This window comes from Cetorhinus maximus, unplaced genomic scaffold (genome assembly GCF_964194155.1).
Source record: "Cetorhinus maximus unplaced genomic scaffold, sCetMax3.hap1.1 HAP1_SCAFFOLD_372, whole genome shotgun sequence".
NCBI lineage: Eukaryota > Metazoa > Chordata > Chondrichthyes > Lamniformes > Cetorhinidae > Cetorhinus > Cetorhinus maximus.
The window spans coordinates 205,128-232,616 of record NW_027596318.1 but is presented as its reverse complement, the minus strand read 5'-3'; the positions used below and the strand labels follow the sequence as shown (position 1 = coordinate 232,616).

Sequence of the window (27,489 nt, the reverse complement as noted above, 5' to 3'; positions counted from 1 at the left end):
TTAGATTCCAGCCTGTAACTCACTCCCGGGTATCTGTTATTCTATTTATAAACCACCCCGAACCCCTCGATTAGATTCCAGTCTGTAACTCACTGCCGGGTATCTGTTATTCTATATATAAACCACCCAGCACCCCTCGATTAGATTCCAGTCTGTATCTCACTCCCAGGTATCTGTTATTCTATATATAAACCACCCCGAACCCCTCGATTAGACTCCAGTCTGTAACTCATACCCGGGTATCTGTTATTCTATATATAAACCACCCCGAGCCCCTCGATTAGATTCCAGTCTGTAACACACTCCCGGGTATCTGTTATTCTATATATAAACCCCCCTGAACCCCTCGATTAGATTCCAGTCTGTAACTCATTCCCGGGTATCTGTTATTCTATATATAAACCACCCTCAGCCCCTCGATTAGATTCCAGTCTGTAACTCACTCCCGGGTATCTGTTATTCTCTATATAAACGACCCTGAGCCCCTCGATTAGATTCCAGTCTGTAACTCACTCCCGGGTATCTGTTATTCTCTATATAAACGACCCTGAGCCCATCGATTAGATTCCAGTCTGTAACTCACTCCCGGGTATCTGTTATTCTATATATAAACCACCCCGAACCCCTCGATTAGATTCCAGCCTGTAACTCATTCCCGGGTATCTGTTATTCTATATATAAACCACCCCGAACCCCTCGATTAGATTCTAGTCTGTAACTCACTCCCGGGTATCTGTTATTCTGTGTATAAACCACCCTGAGCCCCTCGATTAGATTCCAGTCTGTAAATCACTCCCGGGGTATCTGTTACTCTATATATAAACCCCCCCGAACCCCTCGATTAGATTCCAGCCTGTAACTCACTCCCGGGTATCTGTTATTCTGTATATAAACCACCCTGAACCCCTCGATTAGATTCCAGTCTGTAACTCACTCCCGGGTATCTGTTATTCTCTATATAAACCACCCCGAGCCCCTCGATTAGATTCTAGTCTGTAACTCACTCCCGGGTATCTGTTATTCTATATATAAACCCCCCCCAAACCCCTCGATTAGATTCCAGTCTGTAACTCACTCCCGGGTATCTGTTATTCTATATATAAACCACCCCGAGCCCCTCGATTAGATTCCAGTCTGTAACTCACTCCCGGGTATCTGTTATTCTATATATAAACCCCCCCGAACCCCTCGATTAGATTCCAGTCTGTAACTCACTCCCGGGTATCTGTTATTCTATATATAAACCACCCCGAACCCTTCGATTAGATTCCAGTCTGTAACTCACTCCCGGGTATCGTTATTCTATATATAAACCACCCCGAACCCCTCGATTAGATTCCAGTCTGTAACTCACTCCCGGGTATCTGTTATTCTATATATAAACCACCCCGAACCCCTCGATTAGATTCCAGTCTGTAACTCACTGCCGGGTATCTGTTATTCTATATATAAACCACCCAGCACCCCTCGATTAGATTCCAGCCTGTAACTCACTCCCGGGTATCTGTTATTCTATTTATAAAACACCCCGAACCCCTCGATTAGATTCCAGTCTGTAACTCACTGCCGGGTATCTGTTATTCTATATATAAACCACCCAGCACCCCTCGATTAGATTCCAGTCTGTAACTCACTCCCGGGTATCTGTTATTCGATATATAAACCACCCCGAACCCCTCGATTAGATTCCAGTCTGTAACTCACTCCCGGGTATCTGTTATTCTATATATAAACCACCCCCGAACCCCTCGATTAGATTCCAGTCTGTAACTCACTCCCGGGTATCTGTTATTCTATATATAAACCACCCCCGAACCCCTCGATTAGATTCCAGCCTGTAACTCACTCCCGGGTATCTGTTATTCTATATATAAACCATCCCGAACCCCTCGATTAGATTCCAGTCTGTAACTCACTCCCGGGTATCTGTTATTCTATATATAAACCACCCCGAACCCCTCGATTAGATTCCAGTCTGTAACTCACTGCCGGGTATCTGTTATTCTATATATAAACCACCCAGCACCCCTCGATTAGACTCCAGTCTGTAACTCACACCCGGGTATCTGTTATTCTATATATAAACCACCCCGAGCCCCTCGATTAGATTCCAGTCTGTAACACACTCCCGGGTATCTGTTATTCTATATATAAACCCCCCTGAACCCCTCGATTAGATTCCAGTCTGTAACTCATTCCCGGGTATCTGTTATTCTATATATAAACCACCCTCAGCCCCTCGATTAGATTCCAGTCTGTAACTCACTCCCGGGTATCTGTTATTCTCTATATAAACGACCCTGAGCCCCTCGATTAGATTCCAGTCTGTAACTCACTCCCGGGTATCTGTTATTCTCTATATAAACGACCCTGAGCCCATCGATTAGATTCCAGTCTGTAACTCACTCCCGGGTATCTGTTATTCTATATATAAACCACCCCGAACCCCTCGATTAGATTCCAGCCTGTAACTCATTCCCGGGTATCTGTTATTCTATATATAAACCACCCCGAACCCCTCGATTAGATTCTAGTCTGTAACTCACTCCCGGGTATCTGTTATTCTGTATATAAACCACCCTGAGCCCCTCGATTAGATTCCAGTCTGTAAATCACTCCCGGGGTATCTGTTACTCTATATATAAACCCCCCCGAACCCCTCGATTAGATTCCAGCCTGTAACTCACTCCCGGGTATCTGTTATTCTGTATATAAACCACCCTGAACCCCTCGATTAGATTCCAGTCTGTAACTCACTCCCGGGTATCTGTTATTCTCTATATAAACCACCCCGAGCCCCTCGGTTAGATTCCAGTCTGTAACTCACTCCCGGGTATCTGTTATTCTATATATAAACCACCCCGAACCCCTCGATAAGATTCCAGCCTGATCTCACTCCCGGGTATCTGTTATTCTATATATAAACCACCCCCGAACCCCTCGATTAGATTCCAGCCTGTAACTCACTCCCGGGTATCTGTTATTCTATATATAAACCACCCCCGAACCCCTCGATTAGATTCCAGTCTGTAACTCACTCCCGGGTATCTGTTATTCTATATATAAACCACCCCGAACCGCTCGATTAGATTCCAGTCTTTAACTCACTCCCGGGTATCTGTTATTCTATATATAAACCCCCCCGAACCCCTCGATTAGATTCCAGTCTGTAACTCACTCCCGGGTATCTGTTATTCTATATATAAACCACCCCGAACCCTTCGATAAGATTCCAGTCTGTAACTCACTCCCGGGTATCTGTTACTCTATATATAAACCACCCCGAACCCCTCGATTAGATTCCAGTCTGTAACTCACTCCCGGGTATCTGTTATTCTATATATAAACCACCCCGAACCCCTCGATTAGATTCCAGTCTGTAACTCACTCCCGGGTATCTGTTATTCTATATATAAACCACCCCGAACCCCTCGATTAGATTCCAGTCTGTAACTCACTGCCGGGTATCTGTTATTCTATATATAAACCACCCAGCACCCCTCGATTAGATTCCAGCCTGTAACTCACTCCCGGGTATCTGTTATTCTATTTATAAACCACCCCGAACCCCTCGATTAGATTCCAGTCTGTAACTCACTGCCGGGTTTCTGTTATTCTATATATAAACCACCCAGCACCCCTCGATTAGATTCCAGTCTGTAACTCACTCCCGGGTATCTGTTATTCTATATATAAACCACCCCGAACCCCTCGATTAGATTCCAGTCTGTAACTCACTCCCGGGTATCTGTTATTCTATATATAAACCACCCCCGAACCCCTCGATTAGATTCCAGCCTGTAACTCACTCCCGGGTATCTGTTATTCTATATATAAACCATCCCGAACCCCTCGATTAGATTCCAGTCTGTAACTCACTCCCGGGTATCTGTTATTCTATATATAAACCACCCCGAACCCCTCGATTAGATTCCAGTCTGTAACTCACTGCCGGGTATCTGTTATTCTATATATAAACCACCCACCACCCCTCGATTAGATTCCGGCCTGTAACTCACTCCCGGGTATCTGTTATTCTATTTATAAACCACCCCGAACCCCTCGATTAGATTCCAGTCTGTAACTCACTCCCGGGTATCTGTTATTCTATATATAAACCACCCAGCACCCCTCGAGTAGATTCCAGTCTGTAACTCACTGCCGGGTATCTGTTATTCTATATATAAACCACCCCCGAACCCCTCGATTAGATTCCAGCCTGTAACTCACTCCCGGGTATCTGTTATTCTATATATAAACCACCCCCGAACCCCTCGATTAGATTCCAGTCTGTAACTCACTCCCGGGTATCTGTTATTCTATATATAAACCACCCCCGAACCCCTCGATTAGATTCCAGTCTGTAACTCACTCCCGGGTATCTGTTATTCTATATATAAAACCACCCCGAACCCCTCGATTAGATTCCAGTCTGTATCTCACTCCCAGGTATCTGTTATTCTATATATAAACCACCCCGAACCCCTCGATTAGACTCCAGTCTGTAATTCACACCCGGGTATCTGTTATTCTATATATAAACCACCCCGAGCCCCTCGAGTAGATTCCAGTCTGTAACTCACTCCCGGGTATCTGTTATTCTATATATAAACCCCCCTGAACCCCTCGATTAGATTCCAGTCTGTAACTCACTCCCGGGTATCTGTTATTCTATATGTAAACCACCCTGAGCCCCTCGATTAGATTCCAGTCTGTAACTCACTCCCGGGTATCTGTTATTCTCTATATAAACCACCCTGAGCCCCTCGATTAGATTCCAGTCTGTAACTCACTCCCGAGTATCTGTTATTCTCTATATAAACGACCCTGAGCGCATCGATTAGATTCCAGTCTGTAACTCACTCCCGGGTATCTGTTATTCTATATATAAACCACCCCGAACCCCTCGATTAGATTCCAGCCTGTAACTCATTCCCGGGTATCTGTTATTCTATATATAAACCAGCCCGAACCCCTCGATTAGATTCTAGTCTGTAACTCACTCCCGGGTATCTGTTATTCTGTATATAAACCACCCTGAGCCCCTCGATTAGATTCCAGTCTGTAACTCACTCCCGGGGTATCTGTTACTCTATATATGAACCCCCCCGAACCCCTCGATTAGATTCCAGCCTGTAACTCACTCCCGGGTATCTGTTATTCTGTATATAAACCACCCTGAACCCCTCGATTAGATTCCAGTCTGTAACTCACTCCCGGGTATCTGTTATTCTCTATATAAACCACCCCGAGCCCCTCGATTAGATTCCAGTCTGTAACTCACTCCCGGGTATCTGTTATTCTATATATAAACCACCCCGAACCCCTCGATAAGATTCCAGCCTGATCTCACTCCCGGGTATCTGTTATTCTATATATAAACCACCTCCGAACCCCTCGATTAGATTCCAGCCTGTAACTCACTCCCGGGTATCTGTTATTCTATATATAAACCCCCCCCAAACCCCTCGATTAGATTCCAGTCTGTAACTCACTCCCGGGTATCTGTTATTCTATTTATAAACCACCCCGAACCCCTCGATTAGATTCCAGTCTGTAACTCACTGCCGGGTTTCTGTTATTCTATATATAAACCACCCAGCACCCCTCGATTAGATTCCAGTCTGTAACTCACTCCCGGGTATCTGTTATTCTATATATAAACCACCCCGAACCCCTCGATTAGATTCCAGTCTGTAACTCACTCCCGGGTATCTGTTATTCTATATATAAACCACCCCCGAACCCCTCGATTAGATTCCAGCCTGTAACTCACTCCCGGGTATCTGTTATTCTATATATAAACCATCCCGAACCCCTCGATTAGATTCCAGTCTGTAACTCACTCCCGGGTATCTGTTATTCTATATATAAACCACCCCGAACCCCTCGATTAGATTCCAGTCTGTAACTCACTGCCGGGTATCTGTTATTCTATATATAAACCACCCACCACCCCTCGATTAGATTCCGGCCTGTAACTCACTCCCGGGTATCTGTTATTCTATTTATAAACCACCCCGAACCCCTCGATTAGATTCCAGTCTGTAACTCACTCCCGGGTATCTGTTATTCTATATATAAACCACCCAGCACCCCTCGAGTAGATTCCAGTCTGTAACTCACTGCCGGGTATCTGTTATTCTATATATAAACCACCCCCGAACCCCTCGATTAGATTCCAGCCTGTAACTCACTCCCGGGTATCTGTTATTCTATATATAAACCACCCCCGAACCCCTCGATTAGATTCCAGTCTGTAACTCACTCCCGGGTATCTGTTATTCTATATATAAACCACCCCCGAACCCCTCGATTAGATTCCAGTCTGTAACTCACTCCCGGGTATCTGTTATTCTATATATAAAACCACCCCGAACCCCTCGATTAGATTCCAGTCTGTATCTCACTCCCAGGTATCTGTTATTCTATATATAAACCACCCCGAACCCCTCGATTAGACTCCAGTCTGTAATTCACACCCGGGTATCTGTTATTCTATATATAAACCACCCCGAGCCCCTCGAGTAGATTCCAGTCTGTAACTCACTCCCGGGTATCTGTTATTCTATATATAAACCCCCCTGAACCCCTCGATTAGATTCCAGTCTGTAACTCACTCCCGGGTATCTGTTATTCTATATGTAAACCACCCTGAGCCCCTCGATTAGATTCCAGTCTGTAACTCACTCCCGGGTATCTGTTATTCTCTATATAAACCACCCTGAGCCCCTCGATTAGATTCCAGTCTGTAACTCACTCCCGAGTATCTGTTATTCTCTATATAAACTACCCTGAGCCCATCGATTAGATTCCAGTCTGTAACTCACTCCCGGGTATCTGTTATTCTATATATAAACCACCCCGAACCCCTCGATTAGATTCCAGCCTGTAACTCATTCCCGGGTATCTGTTATTCTATATATAAACCAGCCCGAACCCCTCGATTAGATTCTAGTCTGTAACTCACTCCCGGGTATCTGTTATTCTGTATATAAACCACCCTGAGCCCCTCGATTAGATTCCAGTCTGTAACTCACTCCCGGGGTATCTGTTACTCTATATATGAACCCCCCCGAACCCCTCGATTAGATTCCAGCCTGTAACTCACTCCCGGGTATCTGTTATTCTGTATATAAACCACCCTGAACCCCTCGATTAGATTCCAGTCTGTAACTCACTCCCGGGTATCTGTTATTCTCTATATAAACCACCCCGAGCCCCTCGATTAGATTCCAGTCTGTAACTCACTCCCGGGTATCTGTTATTCTATATATAAACCACCCCGAACCCCTCGATAAGATTCCAGCCTGATCTCACTCCCGGGTATCTGTTATTCTATATATAAACCACCTCCGAACCCCTCGATTAGATTCCAGCCTGTAACTCACTCCCGGGTATCTGTTATTCTATATATAAACCCCCCCCAAGCCCCTCGATTAGATTCCAGTCTGTAACTCACTCCCGGGTATCTGTTATTCTATATATAAACCACCCCGAGCCCCTCGATTAGATTCCAGTCTGTAACTCACTCCCGGGTATCTGTTATTCTATATATAAACCCCCCCGAACCCCTCGATTAGATTCCAGTCTGTATCTCACTCCCGGGTATCTGTTATTCTATATATAAACCACCCCGAACCCCTCGATAAGATTCCATTCTGTAACTCACTCCCGGGTATCTGTTACTCTATATATAAACCACCCCGAACCCCTCGATTAGATTCCAGTCTGTAACTCACTCCCGGGTATCTGTTATTCTATATATAAACCACCCCGAACACCTCGATTAGACTCCAGTCTGTAACTCACACCCGGGTATCTGTTATTCTATATATAAACCACCCCGAGCCGCTCGATTAGATTCCAGTCTGTAACACACTCCCGGGTATCTGTAATTCTATATATGAACCCCCCTGAACCCCTCGATTAGATTCCAGTCTGTAACTCACTCCCGGGTATCTGTTATTCTATATATAAACCACCCTGAGCCCCTCGATTAGATTCCAGTCTGTAACTCTCTCCCGGGTATCTGTTATTCTATATATAAACCCCGCCAAACCTGTCGATTGGATTCCAGTCTGTAACTCACTCCCGGGTATCTGTTATCCTATATATAAACCACCCCGAACCCCTCGATTAGATTCCAGTCGGTAACTCACTCCCGGGTATCTGTTATTCTATATATAAACCACCCCGAGCCCATCGATTAGATTCCAGTCTGTATCTCACTCCCGGGTATCTGTTATTCTATATATAAACCACCCCGAGCCCCTCGATTAGATTCCAGTCTGTAACTCACTGCCGGGTATCTGTTATTCTATATATAAACCACCCTGAACCCCTCGATTAGATTCCAGTCTGTAGGTCACTCCCGGGTATCTGTTATTCAATATATAAACCACCCCGAGCCTCTCGATTAGATTCCAGTCTGTAACTCACTGCCGGGTATCTGTTATTCTATATATAAACCACCCCGAACCCCTCGATTCGATTCCAGTCTGTAACTCACTCCCGGGTATCTGTTATTCTATATATAAACCACCCCGGACCCCTCGATTAGATTCCAGTCTGTAACTCACTCCCGGTTATCTGTTATTCTATATATAAACCACCCCGAACCCCTCGATTAGATTCCAATCTGTAACTCACTCCCGGGTATCTGTTATTCTATATGTAAACCACCCTGAGCCCCTCGATTAGATTCCAGTCTGTAACTCACTCCCGGGTATCTGTTATTCTCTATATAAACCACCCTGAGCCCCTCGATTAGATTCCAGTCTGTAACTCACTCCTGAGTATCTGTTATTCTCTATATAAACGACCCTGAGCGCATCGATTAGATTCCAGTCTGTAACTCACTCCCGGGTATCTGTTATTCTATATATAAACCACCCCGAACCCCTCGATTAGATTCCAGCCTGTAACTCATTCCCGGGTATCTGTTATTCTATATATAAACCAGCCCGAACCCCTCGATTAGATTCCAGCCTGATCTCACTCCCGGGTATCTGTTATTCTATATATAAACCACCTCCGAACCCCTCGATTAGATTCCAGCCTGTAACTCACTCCCGGGTATCTGTTATTCTATATATAAACCCCCCCCAAACCCCTCGATTAGATTCCAGTCTGTAACTCACTCCCGGGTATCTGTTATTCTATATATAAACCACCCCGAGCCCCTCGATTAGATTCCAGTCTGTAACTCACTCCCGGGTATCTGTTATTCTATATATAAACCCCCCCGAACCCCTCGATTAGATTCCAGTCTGTATCTCACTCCCGGGTATCTGTTATTCTATATATAAACCACCCCGAACCCCTCGATAAGATTCCAGTCTGTAACTCACTCCCGGGTATCTGTTACTCTATATATAAACCACCCCGAACCCCTCGATTAGATTCCAGTCTGTAACTCACTCCCGGGTATCTGTTATTCTATATATAAACCACCCCGAACCCCTCGATTAGACTCCAGTATGTAACTCACACCCGGGTATCTGTTATTCTATATATAAACCACCCCGAGCCGCTCGATTAGATTCCAGTCTGTAACACACTCCCGGGTATCTGTTATTCTATATATAAACCACCCTGAACCCCTCGATTAGATTCCAGTCTGTAAGTCACTCCCGGGTATCTGTTATTCTATATATAAACCACCCCGAGCCTCTCGATTAGATTCCAGTCTGTAACTCACTGCCGGGTATCTGTTATTCTATATATAAAGCACCCCGAACCCCTCGATTCGATTCCAGTCTGTAACTCACTCCCGGGTATCTGTTATTCTATATATAAACCACCCCGGACCCCTCGATTAGATTCCAGTCTGTAACTCACTCCCGGTTATCTGTTATTCTATATATAAACCACCCCGAACCCCTCGATTAGATTCCAATCTGTAACTCACTCCCGGGTATCTGTTATTCTATATGTAAACCACCCTGAGCCCCTCGATTAGATTCCAGTCTGTAACTCACTCCCGGGTATCTGTTATTCTATATATAAACCACCCCGGACCCCTCGATTAGATTCCAGTCTGTAACTCACTCCCGGTTATCTGTTATTCTATATATAAACCACCCCGAACCCCTCGATTAGATTCCAATCTGTAACTCACTCCCGGGTATCTGTTATTCTATATGTAAACCACCCTGAGCCCCTCGATTAGATTCCAGTCTGTAACTCACTCCCGGGTATCTGTTATTCTCTATATAAACCACCCTGAGCCCCTCGATTAGATTCCAGTCTGTAACTCACTCCCGAGTATCTGTTATTCTCTATATAAACGACCCTGAGCGCATCGATTAGATTCCAGTCTGTAACTCACTCCCGGGTATCTGTTATTCTATATATAAACCGCCCCGAACCCCTCGATTAGATTCCAGCCTGTAACTCATTCCCGGGTATCTGTTATTCTATATATAAACCAGCCCGAACCCCTCGATTAGATTCCAGCCTGATCTCACTCCCGGGTATCTGTTATTCTATATATAAACCACCTCCGAACCCCTCGATTAGATTCCAGCCTGTAACTCACTCCCGGGTATCTGTTATTCTATATATAAACCCCCCCCAAACCCCTCGATTAGATTCCAGTCTGTAACTCACTCCCGGGTATCTGTTATTCTATATATAAACCACCCCGAGCCCCTCGATTAGATTCCAGTCTGTAACTCACTCCCGGGTATCTGTTATTCTATATATAAACCCCCCCGAACCCCTCGATTAGATTCCAGTCTGTATCTCACTCCCGGGTATCTGTTATTCTATATATAAACCACCCCGAACCCCTCGTTAAGATTCCAGTCTGTAACTCACTCCCGGGTATCTGTTACTCTATATATAAACCACCCCGAACCCCTCGATTAGATTCCAGTCTGTAACTCACTCCCGGGTATCTGTTATTCTATATATAAACCACCCCGAACCCCTCGATTAGACTCCAGTATGTAACTCACACCCGGGTATCTGTTATTCTATATATAAACCACCCCGAGCCGCTCGATTAGATTCCAGTCTGTAACACACTCCCGGGTATCTGTTATTCTATATATAAACCACCCTGAACCCCTCGATTAGATTCCAGTCTGTAAGTCACTCCCGGGTATCTGTTATTCTATATATAAACCACCCCGAGCCTCTCGATTAGATTCCAGTCTGTAACTCACTGCCGGGTATCTGTTATTCTATATATAAAGCACCCCGAACCCCTCGATTCGATTCCAGTCTGTAACTCACTCCCGGGTATCTGTTATTCTATATATAAACCACCCCGGACCCCTCGATTAGATTCCAGTCTGTAACTCACTCCCGGTTATCTGTTATTCTATATATAAACCACCCCGAACCCCTCGATTAGATTCCAATCTGTAACTCACTCCCGGGTATCTGTTATTCTATATGTAAACCACCCTGAGCCCCTCGATTAGATTCCAGTCTGTAACTCACTCCCGGGTATCTGTTATTCTCTATATAAACCACCCTGAGCCCCTCGATTAGATTCCAGTCTGTAACTCACTCCCGAGTATCTGTTATTCTCTATATAAACTACCCTGAGCCCATCGATTAGATTCCAGTCTGTAACTCACTCCCGGGTATCTGTTATTCTATATATAAACCACCCCGAACCCCTCGATTAGATTCCAGCCTGTAACTCATTCCCGGGTATCTGTTATTCTATATATAAACCAGCCCGAACCCCTCGATTAGATTCTAGTCTGTAACTCACTCCCGGGTATCTGTTATTCTGTATATAAACCACCCTGAGCCCCTCGATTAGATTCCAGTCTGTTACTCACTCCCGGGTTATCTGTTACTCTATATATGAACCCCCCCGAACCCCTCGATTAGATTCCAGCCTGTAACTCACTCCCGGGTATCTGTTATTCTGTATATAAACCACCCTGAACCCCTCGATTAGATTCCAGTCTGTAACTCACTCCCGGGTATCTGTTATTCTCTATATAAACCACCCCGAGCCCCTCGATTAGATTCCAGTCTGTAACTCACTCCCGGGTATCTGTTATTCTATATATAAACCACCCCGAACCCCTCGATAAGATTCCAGCCTGATCTCACTCCCGGGTATCTGTTATTCTATATATAAACCACCCCGAACCCCTCGATTAGATTCCAGCCTGTAACTCACTCCCGGGTATCTGTTATTCTGTATATAAACCACCCTGAACCCCTCGATTAGATTCCAGTCTGTAACTCACTCCCGGGTATCTGTTATTCTCTATATAAACCACCCCGAGCCCCTCGATTAGATTCCAGTCTGTAACTCACTCCCGGGTATCTGTTATTCTATATATAAACCACCCCGAACCCCTCGATAAGATTCCAGCCTGATCTCACTCCCGGGTATCTGTTATTCTATATATAAACCACCTCCGAACCCCTCGATTAGATTCCAGCCTGTAACTCACTCCCGGGTATCTGTTATTCTATATATAAACCCCCCCCAAACCCCTCGATTAGATTCCAGTCTGTAACTCACTCCCGAGTATCTGTTATTCTCTATATAAACGACCCTGAGCCCATCGATTAGATTCCAGTCTGTAACTCACTCCCGGGTATCTGTTATTCTATATATAAACCACCCCGAACCCCTCGATTAGATTCCAGCCTGTAACTCATTCCCGGGTATCTGTTATTCTATATATAAACCAGCCCGAACCCCTCGATTAGATTCTAGTCTGTAACTCACTCCCGGGTATCTGTTATTCTGTATATAAACCACCCTGAGCCCCTCGATTAGATTCCAGTCTGTAACTCACTCCCGGGGTATCTGTTACTCTATATATGAACCCCCCCGAACCCCTCGATTAGATTCCAGCCTGTAACTCACTCCCGGGCATCTGTTATTCTGTATATAAACCACCCTGAACCCCTCGATTAGATTCCAGTCTGTAACTCACTCCCGGGTATCTGTTATTCTCTATATAAACCACCCCGAGCCCCTCGATTAGATTCCAGTCTGTAACTCACTCCCGGGTATCTGTTATTCTATATATAAACCACCCCGAACCCCTCGATAAGATTCCAGCCTGATCTCACTCCCGGGTATCTGTTATTCTATATATAAACCACCCCGAACCCCTCGATTAGATTCCAGCCTGTAACTCACTCCCGGGTATCTGTTATTCTGTATATAAACCACCCTGAACCCCTCGATTAGATTCCAGTCTGTAACTCACTCCCGGGTATCTGTTATTCTCTATATAAACCACCCCGAGCCCCTCGATTAGATTCCAGTCTGTAACTCACTCCCGGGTATCTGTTATTCTATATATAAACCACCCCGAACCCCTCGATAAGATTCCAGCCTGATCTCACTCCCGGGTATCTGTTATTCTATATATAAACCACCTCCGAACCCCTCGATTAGATTCCAGCCTGTAACTCACTCCCGGGTATCTGTTATTCTATATATAAACCCCCCCCAAACCCCTCGATTAGATTCCAGTCTGTAACTCACTCCCGGGTATCTGTTATTCTATATATAAACCACCCCGAGCCCCTCGATTAGATTCCAGTCTGTAACTCACTCCCGGGTATCTGTTATTCTATATATAAACCCCCCCGAACCCCTCGATTAGATTCCAGTCTGTATCTCACTCCCGGGTATCTGTTATTCTATATATAAACCACCCCGAACCCCTCGATAAGATTCCAGTCTGTAACTCACTCCCGGGTATCTGTTACTCTATATATAAACCACCCCGAACCCCTCGATTAGATTCCAGTCTGTAACTCACTCCCGGGTATCTGTTATTCTATATATAAACCACCCCGAACCCCTCGATTAGACTCCAGTCTGTAACTCACACCCGGGTATCTGTTATTCTATATATAAACCACCCCGAGCCGCTCGATTAGATTCCAGTCTGTAACACACTCCCGGGTATCTGTTATTCTATATATAAACCCCCCTGAACCCCTCGATTAGATTCCAGTCTGTAACTCACTCCCGGGTATCTGTTATTCTATATATAAACCACCCTGAGCCCCTCGATTAGATTCCAGTCTGTAACTCTCTCCCGGGTATCTGTTATTCTATATATAAACCCCGCCAAACCTGTCGATTAGATTCCAGTCTGTAACTCACTCCCGGGTATCTGTTATCCTATATATAAACCACCCCGAACCCCTCGATTAGATTCCAGTCGGTAACTCACTCCCGGGTATCTGTTATTCTATATATAAACCACCCCGAGCCCATCGATTAGATTCCAGTCTGTAACTCACTCCCGGGTATCTGTTATTCTATATATAAACCACCCCGAACCCCTCGATTAGATTCCAGTCTGTAACTCACTGCCGGGTATCTGTTATTCTATATATAAACCACCCAGCACCCCTCGATTAGATTCCAGCCTGTAACTCACTCCCGGGTATCTGTTATTCTATTTATAAACCACCCCGAACCCCTCGATTAGATTCCAGTCTGTAACTCACTGCCGGGTATTTGTTATTCTATATATAAACCACCCAGCACCCCTCGATTAGATTCCAGTCTGTAACTCACTCCCTGGTATCTGTTATTCTATATATAAACCACCCCGAACCCCTCGATTAGATTCCAGCCTGTAACTCATTCCCGGGTATCTGTTATTCTATATATAAACCACCCCCGAACCCCTCGATTAGATTCCAGTCTGTAACTCACTCCCGGGTATCTGTTATTCTATATATAAACCACCCCCGAACCCCTCGATTAGATTCCAGTCTGTAACTCACTCCCGGGTATCTGTTATTCAATATATAAAACCACCCCGAACCCCTCGATTAGATTCCAGTCTGTATCTCACTCCCAGGTATCTGTTATTCTATATATAAACCACCCCGAACCCCTCGATTAGACTCCAGTCTGTAACTCACACCCGGGTATCTGTTATTCTATATATAAACCACCCCGAGCCGCTCGATTAGATTCCAGTCTGTAACACACTCCCGGGTATCTGTTATTCTATATATAAACCCCCCTGAACCCCTCGATTAGATTCCAGTCTGTAACACACTCCCGGGTATCTGTTATTCTATATATAAACCACCCTGAGCCCCTCGATTAGATTCCAGTCTGTAACTCACTCCCGGGTATCTGTTATTCTCTATATAAACCACCCTGAGCCCCTCGATTAGATTCCAGTCTGTAACTCACTCCCGGGTATCTGTTATTCTCTATATAAACGACCCTGAGCCCATCGATTAGATTCCAGTCTGTAACTCACTCCCGGGTATCTGTTATTCTATATATAAACCACCCCGAACCCCTCGATTAGATTCCAGCCTGTAACTGATTCCCGGGTATCTGTTATTCTATATATAAACCACCCCGAACCCCTCGATTAGATTCTAGTCTGTACTCACTCCCGGGTATCTGTTATTCTGTATATAAACCACCCTGAACCCCTCGATTAGATTCCAGTCTGTAACTCACTCCCGGGTATCTGTTATTCTCTATATAAACCACCCGAGCCCCTCGATTGGATTCCACTCTGTAACTCACATATATAAACCACCCCCGACCATTCGTTATTCTCTATATATACCACCCTGGCCACTCACTCCCGGGTATCTGTTATTCTGTATATAAACCACCCTGAACCCTCGATTAGATTCCAGTCTGTAACTCACCAGTCTGTAACTCACTCCCGGGTATCTGTTATTCTCTATATAAACGACCCTGAGCCCATCGATTAGATTCCAGTCTGTAACTCACTCCCGGGTATCTGTTATTCTGTATATAAACCACCCTGAACCCCTCGATTAGATTCCAGTCTGTAACTCACTCCCGGGTATCTGTTATTCTCTATATAAACCACCCCGAGCCCCTCGATTAGATTCCAGTCTGTAACTCACTCCCGGGTATCTGTTATTCTATATATAAACCACCCCCGAACCCCTCGATTAGATTCCAGTCTGTAACTCACTCCCGGGTATCTGTAACTCTATATATAAACCACCCCGAACCCCTCGATCAGATTCAAGTCTGTAAGTCACTCCCGGGTATCTGTTATTCTATATATAAACCACCCCGAACCCCTCGATTAGATTCCAGCCTGTAACTCACTCCCGGGTATCTGTTATTCTATATATAAACCACCCCGAGCCCCTCGATTAGATTCCAGTCTGTAACTCACTCCCGGGTATCTGTTATTCTCTATATAAACCACCCTGAGCCCCTCGATTAGATTCCAGTCTGTAACTCACTCCCGGGTATCTGTTATTCTCTATATAAACGACCCTGAGCCCATCGATTAGATTCCAGTCTGTAACTCACTCCCGGGTGTCTGTTATTCTATATATAAACCACCCCGAACCCCTCGATTAGATTCCAGCCTGTAACTCATTCCCGGGTATCTGTTATTCTATATATAAACCACCCCGAACCCCTCGATTAGATTCTAGTCTGTAACTCACTCCCGGATATCTGTTATTCTGTATATAAACCACCCTGAGCCCCTCGATTAGATTCCAGTCTGTAACTCACTCCCGGGGTATCTGTTACTCTATATATAACCCCCCCCGAACCCCTCGATTAGATTCCAGTGTGTAACTCACTCCCGGGTATCTGTTATTCTGTATATAAACCACCCTGAGCCCCTCGATTAGATTCCAGTCTGTAACTCACTCCCGGGTACCTGTTATTCTCTATATAAACCACCCCGAGCCCCTCGATTAGATTCCAGTCTGTAACTCACTCCCGGGTATCTGTTATTCTATATATAAACCACCCCGCGCCCCTCGATTAGATTCCAGTCTGTAACTCACTCCCGGGTATCTGTTATTCTATATATAAACCACCCCGAAACCCTCGATTAGATTCCAGTCTGTAACTCTCTCCCGGGTATCTGTTATTCTATATATAAACCCCGCCAAACCTGTCGATTAGATTCCAGTCTGTAACTCACTCCCGGGTATCTGTTATCCTATATATAAACCACCCCGAACCCCTCGATTAGATTCCAGTCTGTAACTCACTCCCGGGTATCTGTTATTCTATATATAAAGCACCCCGAGCCCATCGATTAGATTCCAGTCTGTATCTCACTCCCGGGTATCTGTTATTCTATATATAAACCACCCCGAGCCCCTCGATTTGATTCCAGTCTGTAACTCACTGCAGGGTATCTGTTATTCTATATATAAACCACCCTGAACCCCTCGATTAGATTCCAGTCTGTAACTCACTCCCGGGTATCTGTTATTCTATATATAAACCACCCCGAGCCTCTCGATTAGATTCCAGTCTGTAACTCACTGCCGGGTATCTGTTATTCTATATATAAACCACCCCGAACCCCTCGATTCGATTCCAGTCTGTAACTCACTCCCGGGTATCTGTTATTCTATATATAAACCACCCCGGACCCCTCGATTAGATTCCAGTCTGTAACTCACTCCCGGTTATCTGTTATTCTATATATAAACCACCCCGAACCCCTCGATTAGATTCCAGTCTGTAACTCACTCCCGGGTATCTGTTATTCTCTATATAAACGACCCTGAGCCCATCGATTAGATTCCAGTCTGTAACTCACTCCCGGGTATCTGTTATTCTGTATATAAACCACCCTGAACCCCTCGATTAGATTCCAGTCTGTAACTCACTCCCTGGTATCTGTTATTCTCTATATAAACCACCCCGAGCCCCTCGATTAGATTCCAGTCTGTAACTCACTCCCGGGTATCTGTTATTCTATATATAAACCACCCCCGAACCCCTCGATTAGATTCCAGTCTGTAACTCACTCTCGGGTATCTGTAACTCTATATATAAACCACCCCGAACCCCTCGATCAGATTCCAGTCTGTAAGTCACTCCCGGGTATCTGTTATTCTATATATAAACCACCCCGAACCCCTCGATTAGATTCCAGCCTGTAACTCACTCCCGGGTATCTGTTATTCGATATATAAACAGCCCCCCGAACACCTCGATCAGATTCCAGTCTGTAACTCACTCCCGGGTATCTGTTATTCTATATATAAACCACCCCGAGCCCCTCGATTAGATTCCAGTCTGTAACTCACTCCCGGCTATCTGTTATTCTATATATAAACCACCCTGAGCCCCTCGATTAGATTCCAGTCTGTAACTCACTCCCGGGTATCTGTTATTCTCTATATAAACCACCCTGAGCCCCTCGATTAGATTCCAGTCTGTAACTCACTCCCGGGTATCTGTTATTCTCTATATAAACGACCCTGAGCCCATCGATTAGATTCCAGTCTGTAACTCACTCCCGGGTATCTGTTATTCTATATATAAACCACCCCGAACCCCTCGATTAGATTCCAGCCTGTAACTCATTCCCGGGTATCTGTTATTCTATATATAAACCACCCCGAACCCCTCGATTAGATTCTAGTCTGTAACTCACTCCCGGATATCTGTTATTCTGTATATAAACCACCCTGAGCCCCTCGATTAGATTCCAGTCTTTAACTCACTCCCGGGGTATCTGTTACTCTATATATAAACCCCCCCGAACCCCTCAATTAGATTCCAGTCTGTAACTCACACCCGGGTATCTGTTATTCTGTATATAAACCACCCTGAGCCCCTCGATTAGATTCCAGTCTGTAACTCACTCCCGGGTACCTGTTATTCTCTATATAAACCACCCCGAGCCCCTCGATTAGATTCCAGTCTGTAACTCACTCCCGGGTATCTGTTATTCTATATATAAACCACCCCGAGCCCCTCGATTAGATTCCAGTCTGTAACTCACTCCCGGGTATCTGTTATTCTATATATAAACCACCCCGAACCCCTCGATTAGATTCCAGTCTGTAACTCTCTCCCGGGTATCTGTTATTCTATATATAAACCCCGCCAAACCTGTCGATTAGATTCCAGTCTGTAACTCACTCCCGGGTATCTGTTATCCTATATATAAACCACCCCGAACCCCTCGATTAGATTCCAGTCTGTAACTCACTCCCGGGTATCTGTTATTCTATATATAAACCACCCCGAGCCCATCGATTAGATTCCAGTCTGTATCTCACTCCCGGGTATCTGTTATTCTATATATAAACCACCCCGAGCCCCTCGATTAGATTCCAGTCTGTAACTCACTGCCGGGTATCTGTTATTCTATATATAAACCACCCTGAACCCCTCGATTAGATTCCAGTCTGTAACTCACTCCTGGGTATCTGTTATTCTATATATAAACCACCCCGAACACCTCGATTAGATTCCAGTCTGTAACTCACTCCCGGGTATCTGTTATTCTGTATATAAACCACCCCGATCCCCTCGATTAGATTCCAGTCTGTAAGTCACTCCCGGGTATCTGTTATTCTCTATATAAACCACCCCGAGCCTCTCGATTAGATTCCAGTCTGTAACTCACTGCCGGGTATCTGTTATTCTATATATAAACCACCCGAACCCCTCGATTCGATTCCAGTCTGTTACTCACTCCCGGGTATCTGTTATTCTATATATAAACCACCCCGGACCCCTCGATTAGATTCCAGTCTGTAACTCACTCCCGGTTATCTGTTATTCTATATATAAACCACCCCGAACCCCTCGATTAGATTCCAGTTTGTAACTCACTCCCGGTTATCTGTTATTCTATATATAAACCACCCCGAACCCCTCGATTAGATTCCAGTCTGTAACTCACTCCCGGGTATCTGTTATTCTATGTATAAACCACCCTGAACCCCTCGATTCGATTCCAGTCTGTAACTCACTCCTGGGTATCTGTTACTCTATATATAAACCACCCCGAACCCCTCGATTAGATTCCAGTCTGCAACTCACTCCCGGGTATCTGTTATTCTATATAGAAACCACCCCGAACCCCTCGATTAGATTCCAGCCTGTAACTCACTCCCGGGTATCTGTTATTCTATATGTAAACCACCCGGAACCCCTCGATTAGATTCCAGTCTGTAACTCACTCCCGGGGTATCTGTTATTCTATATGTAAACCACCCGGAACCCCTCGATTAGATTCCAGACTGTAACTCACTCCCGGGGTATCTGTTATTCTATATATAAACCCCCCCGAACCCCTCGATTAGATTCCAGTCTGTAACTCACTCCAGGGTATCTGTTATTCTGTATATAAACCACCCCGAACCCCTCGATTAGATTCCAGTCTGTAACTCACTCCCGGTTATCTGTTATTCTATATGTAAACCCCCCCGAACCCCTCGATTAGATTCCAGTCTGTAACTCACTCCCGGTTATCTGTTATTCTATATATAAACCACCCCGAACCCCTCGATTAGATTCCAGTCTGTAACTCACTCCCGGGTATCTGTTATTCTATGTATAAACCACCCTGAACCCCTCGATTCGATTCCAGTCTGTAACTCACTCCTGGGTATCTGTTACTCTATATATAAACCACCCCGAACCCCTCGATTAGATTCCAGTCTGCAACTCACTCCCGGGTATCTGTTATTCTATATAGAAACCACCCCGAACCCCTCGATTAGATTCCAGCCTGTAACTCACTCCCGGGTATCTGTTATTCTACATGTAAACCACCCGGAACCCCTCGATTAGATTCCAGTCTATAACTCACTCCCGGGGTATCTGTTATTCTATATATAAACCATCCCGAACCCCTCGATTAGATTTCAGTCTGTAACTCACTCCCGGGTATCTGTTATTCTGTATATAAACCACCCCGAACCCCTCGATTAGATTCCAGTCTGTAACTCACTCCCGGGTATCTGTTATTCTATATATAAACCACCCCGAACCCCTCGATTAGATTCCAGTCTGTAACTCACTCCCGGGTATCTGTTATTCTATATATAAACCACCCCGAACCCCTCGATTAGATTCCAGTCTGTAACTCACTCCCGGGTATCTGTTATTCTATATATAAACCCCGCCAAACCCCTCGATTAGATTCTGCACTGTAACAACCTGCTTTGGAGTGTTTGTGGATTGGTGATGGTATCTTGCTGTGTTTTTAATACTTGCCCCGAGCAGTAACTCTGCTGCTGTTCCCATTCCTTTTTCTGCTCAGATGGGAGACCGGCTCCTCCGCTGAAGGGACAGATTCGAAGACGCCAGGAGTGTGAGGACATGGCGGTGAGTGCCAGGATTCCGGCCGGCCCTTTTCATCTCCTCATCCTCTCCCCGTCCGTCACCCTCTCCCCGTCCGTCACCCTCTCCCCATCCGTCACCCTCTCCCGTCCGTCACCCTCTCCCCGTCCGTCACCCTCTCCCCGTCCGTCACCCTCTCCCCGTCCGTCACCCTCTCCCGTCCGTCACCCTCTCGCCGTCCGTCACCCTCTCGCCGTACGTCACCCTCTCCCTGTGCATCACCCTCTCGCCGTCCCTCACCCTCTCCCCGCCCGTCACCCTCTCCCCGTCCGTCACCCTCTCCCCGTCCGTCACCCTCTCCCCGTCAGTCACCCTCTCCCCGTCCGTCACCCTCTCCCCGTCCGTCACCCTCTCCCCGTCCGTCACCCTCTCCCCGTCCGTCACCCTCTCCCCGTCCGTCACCCTCTCCCCGTCAGTCACCGTCTCCCCGTCAGTCACCGTCTCCCCGTCCGTCACCCTCTCCCCGTCCGTCACCCTCTCCCCGTCCGTCACCCTCTCCCCGACCGTCACCCTCTCGCCGACCGTCACCCTCTCGCCGACCGTCACCCTCTCGCCGTCCGTCACCCTCTCCCCGTCCGTCACCCTCTCCCCGTCCGTCAACCTCTCCCCGTCCGTCACCCTCTCCCTGTCCCTCACCCTCTCGCCGTCCGTCACCCTCTCGCCGTCCGTCAACCTCTCGCCGTCCGTCACCCTCTCGCCGTCCGTCACCCTCTCGCCGTCCGTCAACCTCTCCCTGTCAGTCACCCTCTCCCTGTCCGTCACCCTCTCCCTGTCCGTCACCCTCTCCCTGTCCGTCACCCTCTCCCCGACGGTCACCCTCTCCCCGTCCGTACCCTCTCCCCGTCCGTCACCCTCTCACCGTCCGTGAACCTCTCGCCGCCCGTCACCCTCTCCCCATCCGTCACCCTCTCCCCGTCCGTCACCCTCTCCCCGTCCGTCACCCCCTCCCGTCCATTTCTGTCCTGCTTCACCAGCCCAACCCCTCGGTCCCAAGGCCCGTTTTATCACTCCCGACCCCCTCTCTCTCCCCCCCATCTCCCTCCCCCCTCCCCCTCTCCCTCTGTCTGTCAGCCCCCTCCCCCTCCCTCTCTCTCTATCCCTCTCTCTCCCCCTCCCTCTCTCCCCCTCCCTCTCTCCCCCTCCCTCTCTCTCCCCCTCCCCCTCGCCCTCCCCTCGCCTTCCCCTCACTCTTGCCTTCCCCTCGCCCTCTCTCCCCTCCCCCCTCACCTTGCCCTCCCTGTCCCTCCTCCTCAAACTCCCCCCTCGCCCTCCTCGTCCCTCCCCTCATCGTCCCTCCCCTTACCCTCCCAGTCCCTCCCGTTCGCCCTCCCCGTGCTCTCCCTTGCCCTTTACCATCCCTCCGCCTCACCCCCTCCTGCCCCCATCGCCCCATCAACCCTGTCCCCCATTGTCGTTCCCTCACCCTCTCCCCACTCTCTCCGATTCACTGTTTCTCTCTCTCCCGTCCCATCTCTCCCCCTTTCTCTCTCGCTCCTCTCTCTTGGTCTCTCGCCTTATCTCTCTCTCTCTCTTTTACCCTGTCTCCCTCTCTCTCTCTCTCTTTTACCTTATCTCTCTCTCTCTTTTACCTTGTCTCTCTCTCTTTTACCTTGTCTGCCTCTCTCTCTCTTTCTCTTTTTCACCTTGTCTCTCTCTCTCTCTCTCTCTCTCTCTCTGTCCCTCCTGTCTCTCTCCCTCTCGCCATCCTCTATCTTGTCCTCCTTCTCTGATACACTTGCTCTCCCCCTGACAGAGACGAATCATGATGCTGACCGGTGAGATGGACCGGGGGATGGAGAGGTGGAGGGAGCAGCAGGCTGCCCTCCAAAGGCAGGAGGAGGAACGACAGCTCAATCTGCCCAATCCCAAAGGAGCTAAACGTGGAGCGAGTCTCCGAACACAGATCCACCGGGAAGCAACCCCAAGCAGAACGAAATAAAATCAGTCAGAGCCCAAACCTGCGTGTCCGCTTTATTATTTCACAAACTCACGAATCACAGGTGAGGCTCTCCCTCAGCACTGTCCCTCCGACAGTGCGGCTCTCCCTCAGCACTGACCCTCCGACAGTGCGGCTCTCCCTCAGCGCTGACCCTCCGACAGTGCGGCTCTCCCTCAGCACTGACCCTCCGACAGTGCGGCTCTCCCTCAGCACTGACCCTCCCACAGTGCGGCTCTCCCTCAGCACTGACCCTCCGACAGTGCGGCTCTCCCTCAGCACTGACCCTCCGACAGCGCGGCTCTCCCTCAGCACTGACCCTCCGACAGTGCGGCCCTCCCTCAGTACTGACCCTCCGACAGTGTGGCACTCCCTCAGCACTGACCCTCCCACAGTGCAGCTCTCCCTCAGCACTGACCCTCCGACAGTGCGGCTCTCCCTCAGTACTGACCCTCACAATTTGTTCCCATAAATCAGTCCATTTCAGAACATGTCCAATTGTTTTTTGGTGTCTTTCAGTCCCCCTCTCTCAGGGAGATATCTGTACACTGACTAGTGTCTCTCTCAGGGACACATCTGTACACTGACTGGTGTCTGTCAGTCCCCTCTCTCTCGCTTAGGGAGATATCTGTACACTGACTGGTGTCTCTCAGTGCCTCTCTCTTAGGTAGATAATAGTACACTGACTGATGTTTCTCATTCCCCTCTCTCAGGGAGATATCTGTACACTGACTGGTGCCTTTTAGTCCCTTCTCGGAGATATCTGTACACTGACTGGTGTCTCTCAGTCTCTCTCTCTTTCTCAAGGAGATATCTGAGCACTGACTGGTGTCTCTCAGTCTCCCCTCTCTCAGTGAGATATCTGTACACTGACTGGTGTTTCTCATTCCCCTCTCTCTGGGAGATATCTGTACACTGACTGGTGTCTCTCTCTGTCAGGGAGATATTCGTACACTGACTTGTGTCTCTCAGTCCCTCCCTCTCTGAAGGAGATATCTGTACACTGACTGGCGTCTCTCTGGATAATATCTGTGGTTCTGAACATTGTGCAATCAGTGAAGATCCGCATTTTTGACCTTATGATGGAAGGAAGGTCATTGATCAAGCAGCTGAAGATGGTTGGACCGAGGACACTACCCTGAGGAACTCCTGCAGCGATGTCCTGGAGCTGAGATGACTGACCCCCAACAACCACAACCACCTTCCTTTGTGCTAGGTATGAATCCAGCCAGTGAGAGTGTCCCCCCACCGATTCCCATTGATTCCAGTTTTGCTAGGGCTCCTTGATGCCACACTCAGTCAAATGCGGCCTTGATGTCAAGGGCAGTCACTCTCACCTCACCACGGGAGTTCAGCTCTTTTGTCCATGTTTGAGCCAAGGCTGTAATGAGGTCAGGAGCTGAGCGGCCCTGGCAGAACCCAAACCGAGCATTAGCGTATTGTTGAGTAAGTGCCATTTGATAGCACTGTTGATGACCCCTTCCATGACTTTACTGATGATTGAGAATTGACTGATGGGGCGGCAATTGTCTGAGTTGGATTGTCCTGCTTCTTGTGTACAGAGCAAATCTGGGCAATTTTCCATGTTGCCGGGTAGATGCCAGTGTTGTAGCTGTACTGGAACAGCTTGGCTAGGGGCGCGGCAAGTTCTGAACATAAGTCTTCAGTACTTTTTCCACAATATTGCCAAGAGCCCATAGCCTTTACAGATATCATATAAGAATATATTAGCCTTTAAAGACCCATATAAGAGTAGGGAAACTTGACAAACATAAAGGCTTTGTATCTGAATGCGCCTAGCATTTGGAATAAAACTAATGAGTTAACAGCGCAAATAGAGATAACTAGGTATGATTTGGTGGCGATTACTGAGACGTGGTTACAGGGAGAATGGGTTTGGGAGTTGAATATCCAAGGCTACTCAGTGTTTCGGAAGGATAGGCAAGAAGGAAAAGGAGGTGGTGTAGCTTTGTTAGTAAAGGAAGAGATCAGTGCTAGAGTGAGGAATGATATAGGCACTGGAGAGCAAGACGTAGAGTCAGTCTGGGTAGAAATAAGAAATAGCAAGGGGAGGAAGTCCCTGGTGGGAGTAATCTATAAGTCCCAAAACAGTAGTTTAGCAGTAGGGCACAGTATAAACCAGGAAATACTGGGAGCATGTAAGAAAGGCACGGCAATAATCATGGAAGATTTTAATATGCGTATAGACTGGACTAATCAAATTGGTAAGGGTAGCCTCGAGGAAGAGTTCATAGAGTGTATTAGAGATTGTTCCTTGGAGCAATATGTTGTGGAACCAACCAGGGAGCAAACTATTCTGGATTGGGTTTTGTGTTATGAGATGGGATTAATTAACGATTTCATGGAGCCTCTAGGGAAGAGTGATCATAGCGTGATAGAATTTCAAGTTCAGCTTGAGAGCGAGAAACTTGAGTCCCACACTAGTGTGCTGGAGTTAAACAAAGGTAATTACATAGGCATGAGGGCAGATTTGGCCCTAGTGGACTGGGCAGGAAGACTGCAAGGTAGGACAGTTGATGAACAGTGGCAGATATTTAAGGAGGTATTCAATTCCTCCCAAGTAAAATATATTTCAAAGAGGAATTCCCTTAATGAAATACCTGTACACTGACTGGTGTCTCTCAGTCCCCCCTCTCTCTCAGGGAGATATCTGTACACTGACTGGTGTCTCTCAGTCTCTCTCTCTCTCAGGGAGATATCTGTACACTGACTGGTGTCTCTCAGTCCCTCTCTATCTCAGGGAGATACGTGTACACTGACTGGTGTCTCTCAGTCCCCCTCTCTCTCAGGGAGATACTTGTACACTGACTGGTGTCTCTCAGTCCCCCCTCTCTCTCAGGGAGATATCTGTACACTGACTGGTGTCTCTCAGTCTCTCTCTCTCTCAGGGAGATATCTGTACACTGACTGGTGTCTCTCAGTCCCTCTCTATCTCAGGGAGATACGTGTACACTGACTGGTGTCTCTCAGTCCCCCTCTCTCTCAGGGAGATACTTGTACACTGACTGGAGTCTCTCAGTCCCCTCTCTCTCTCAGGGAGATATCTGTACACTGACTGGTGTCTCTCAGTCCCTCTCTATCTCAGGGAGATATCTGTACACTGACTGGTGTCTCTCAGTCCCCCTCTCTCTCAGGGAGATATCTGTACACTGACTGGTGTCTCTCAGTCCCCTCTCTCTCTCAGGGAGATATCTGTACACTGACTGGTGTCTCTCAGTCCCTCTCTATCTCAGGGAGATACGTGTACACTGACTGGTGTCTCTCAGTCCCCCTCTCTCTCAGGGAGATACCTGTACACTGACTGGAGTCTCTCAGTCCCCTCTCTCTCTCAGGGAGATATCTGTACACTGACTGGTGTCTCTCAGTCCCTCTCTATCTCAGGGAGATATCTGTACACTGACTGGTGTCTCTCAGTCCCCCTCTCTCTCAGGGAGATATCTGTACACTGACTGGTGTCTCTCAGTCCCCTCTCTCTCTCAGGGAGATATCTGTACACTGACTGGTGTCTCTCAGTCCCTCTCTATCTCAGGGAGATACGTGTACACTGACTGGTGTCTCTCAGTCCCTCTCTCAGGGAGATATCTGTACACTGGTGTCTCTCAGTCCCCTCTCTCTGGGAGATATCTGTACACTGACTGGTGTCTCTCTCTCTCAGGGAGATATCTGCACACTGACTGGTGTCTCTCTCTCTCAGGGAGATATCTGCACACTGACTGGTGTCTCTCTCTCTCAGGGAGATATCTGCACACTGACTGGTGTCTCTCTCTCTCAGGGAGATATCCGTACACTGACTGGTGTCTCTCAGTCCCCTCTCCCTCCCTCTCAGGGAGATATCTGTACACTGACTGGTATCTCTCAGTTCCCTCTCTCTCTCAGGGAGATATCTGTACACTGACTGGTGTCTCTCAGTCCCTCTCTATATCAGGGAGATACTGGTGCACTGACTGGTGTTTCTCAGTCCCTCTCTCTGAGAGAGATATCTGCACTCTTACTGGTGTCTCTCAGTCCTCTCTCTCTCTCTCAGGGAGATATCTGTACACTGACTGGTGTCTCTCAGTCCCTCTCTCTCTCAGGGAGATATCTGTACACTGACTGGTGTCTCTCAGTCCCTCTCTCTCTCAGGGAGATATCTGTACACTGACTGGTGTCTCTCAGTCCCCCTCTCTCTCAGGGAGATACCTGTACACTGACTGGTGTCTCTCAGTCCCCTCTCTCTCAGAGAGATATCTGTACACTGACTGGTGTCTCTCAGCTCCTCTCTCTCTCAGGGAGATATCTGTACACTGACTGGTGTCTCTCAGTCCCTCTCTCTCTCAGGGAGATATCTGTACACTGACTGGTGTCTTTCAGTCCCCTCTCTCTCTCTCCCTTAGTGAGATATCTGTACACTGACTGGTGTCTCTCAGTCCCTCTCTATCCCAGGGAGATATCT

At 47.2% G+C, this 27,489-nt stretch overlaps 1 protein-coding gene and 1 long non-coding RNA gene across 2 annotated transcripts in view; both read left to right on the top strand.

Annotated features, from left to right (window-relative positions):
* The window catches only part of mrpl52 (mitochondrial ribosomal protein L52), a 32,409-nt gene extending 9,352 nt beyond the window's left edge, over nt 1-23,057 (top strand). Inside the window, exons 4-5 of the mRNA XM_078535306.1 lie at nt 21,021-21,085; nt 22,854-23,057. Coding sequence (XP_078391432.1) covers nt 21,021-21,085; nt 22,854-23,039 — 251 coding nt within the window. The 3' untranslated portion in view covers nt 23,040-23,057. The remainder of the gene's footprint in view (nt 1-21,020; nt 21,086-22,853) is intronic.
* Nucleotides 1-27,489, top strand: part of LOC144673490 (uncharacterized) — a 293,819-nt gene that overhangs the window by 78,389 nt on the left and 187,941 nt on the right. The window lies entirely within an intron of this gene.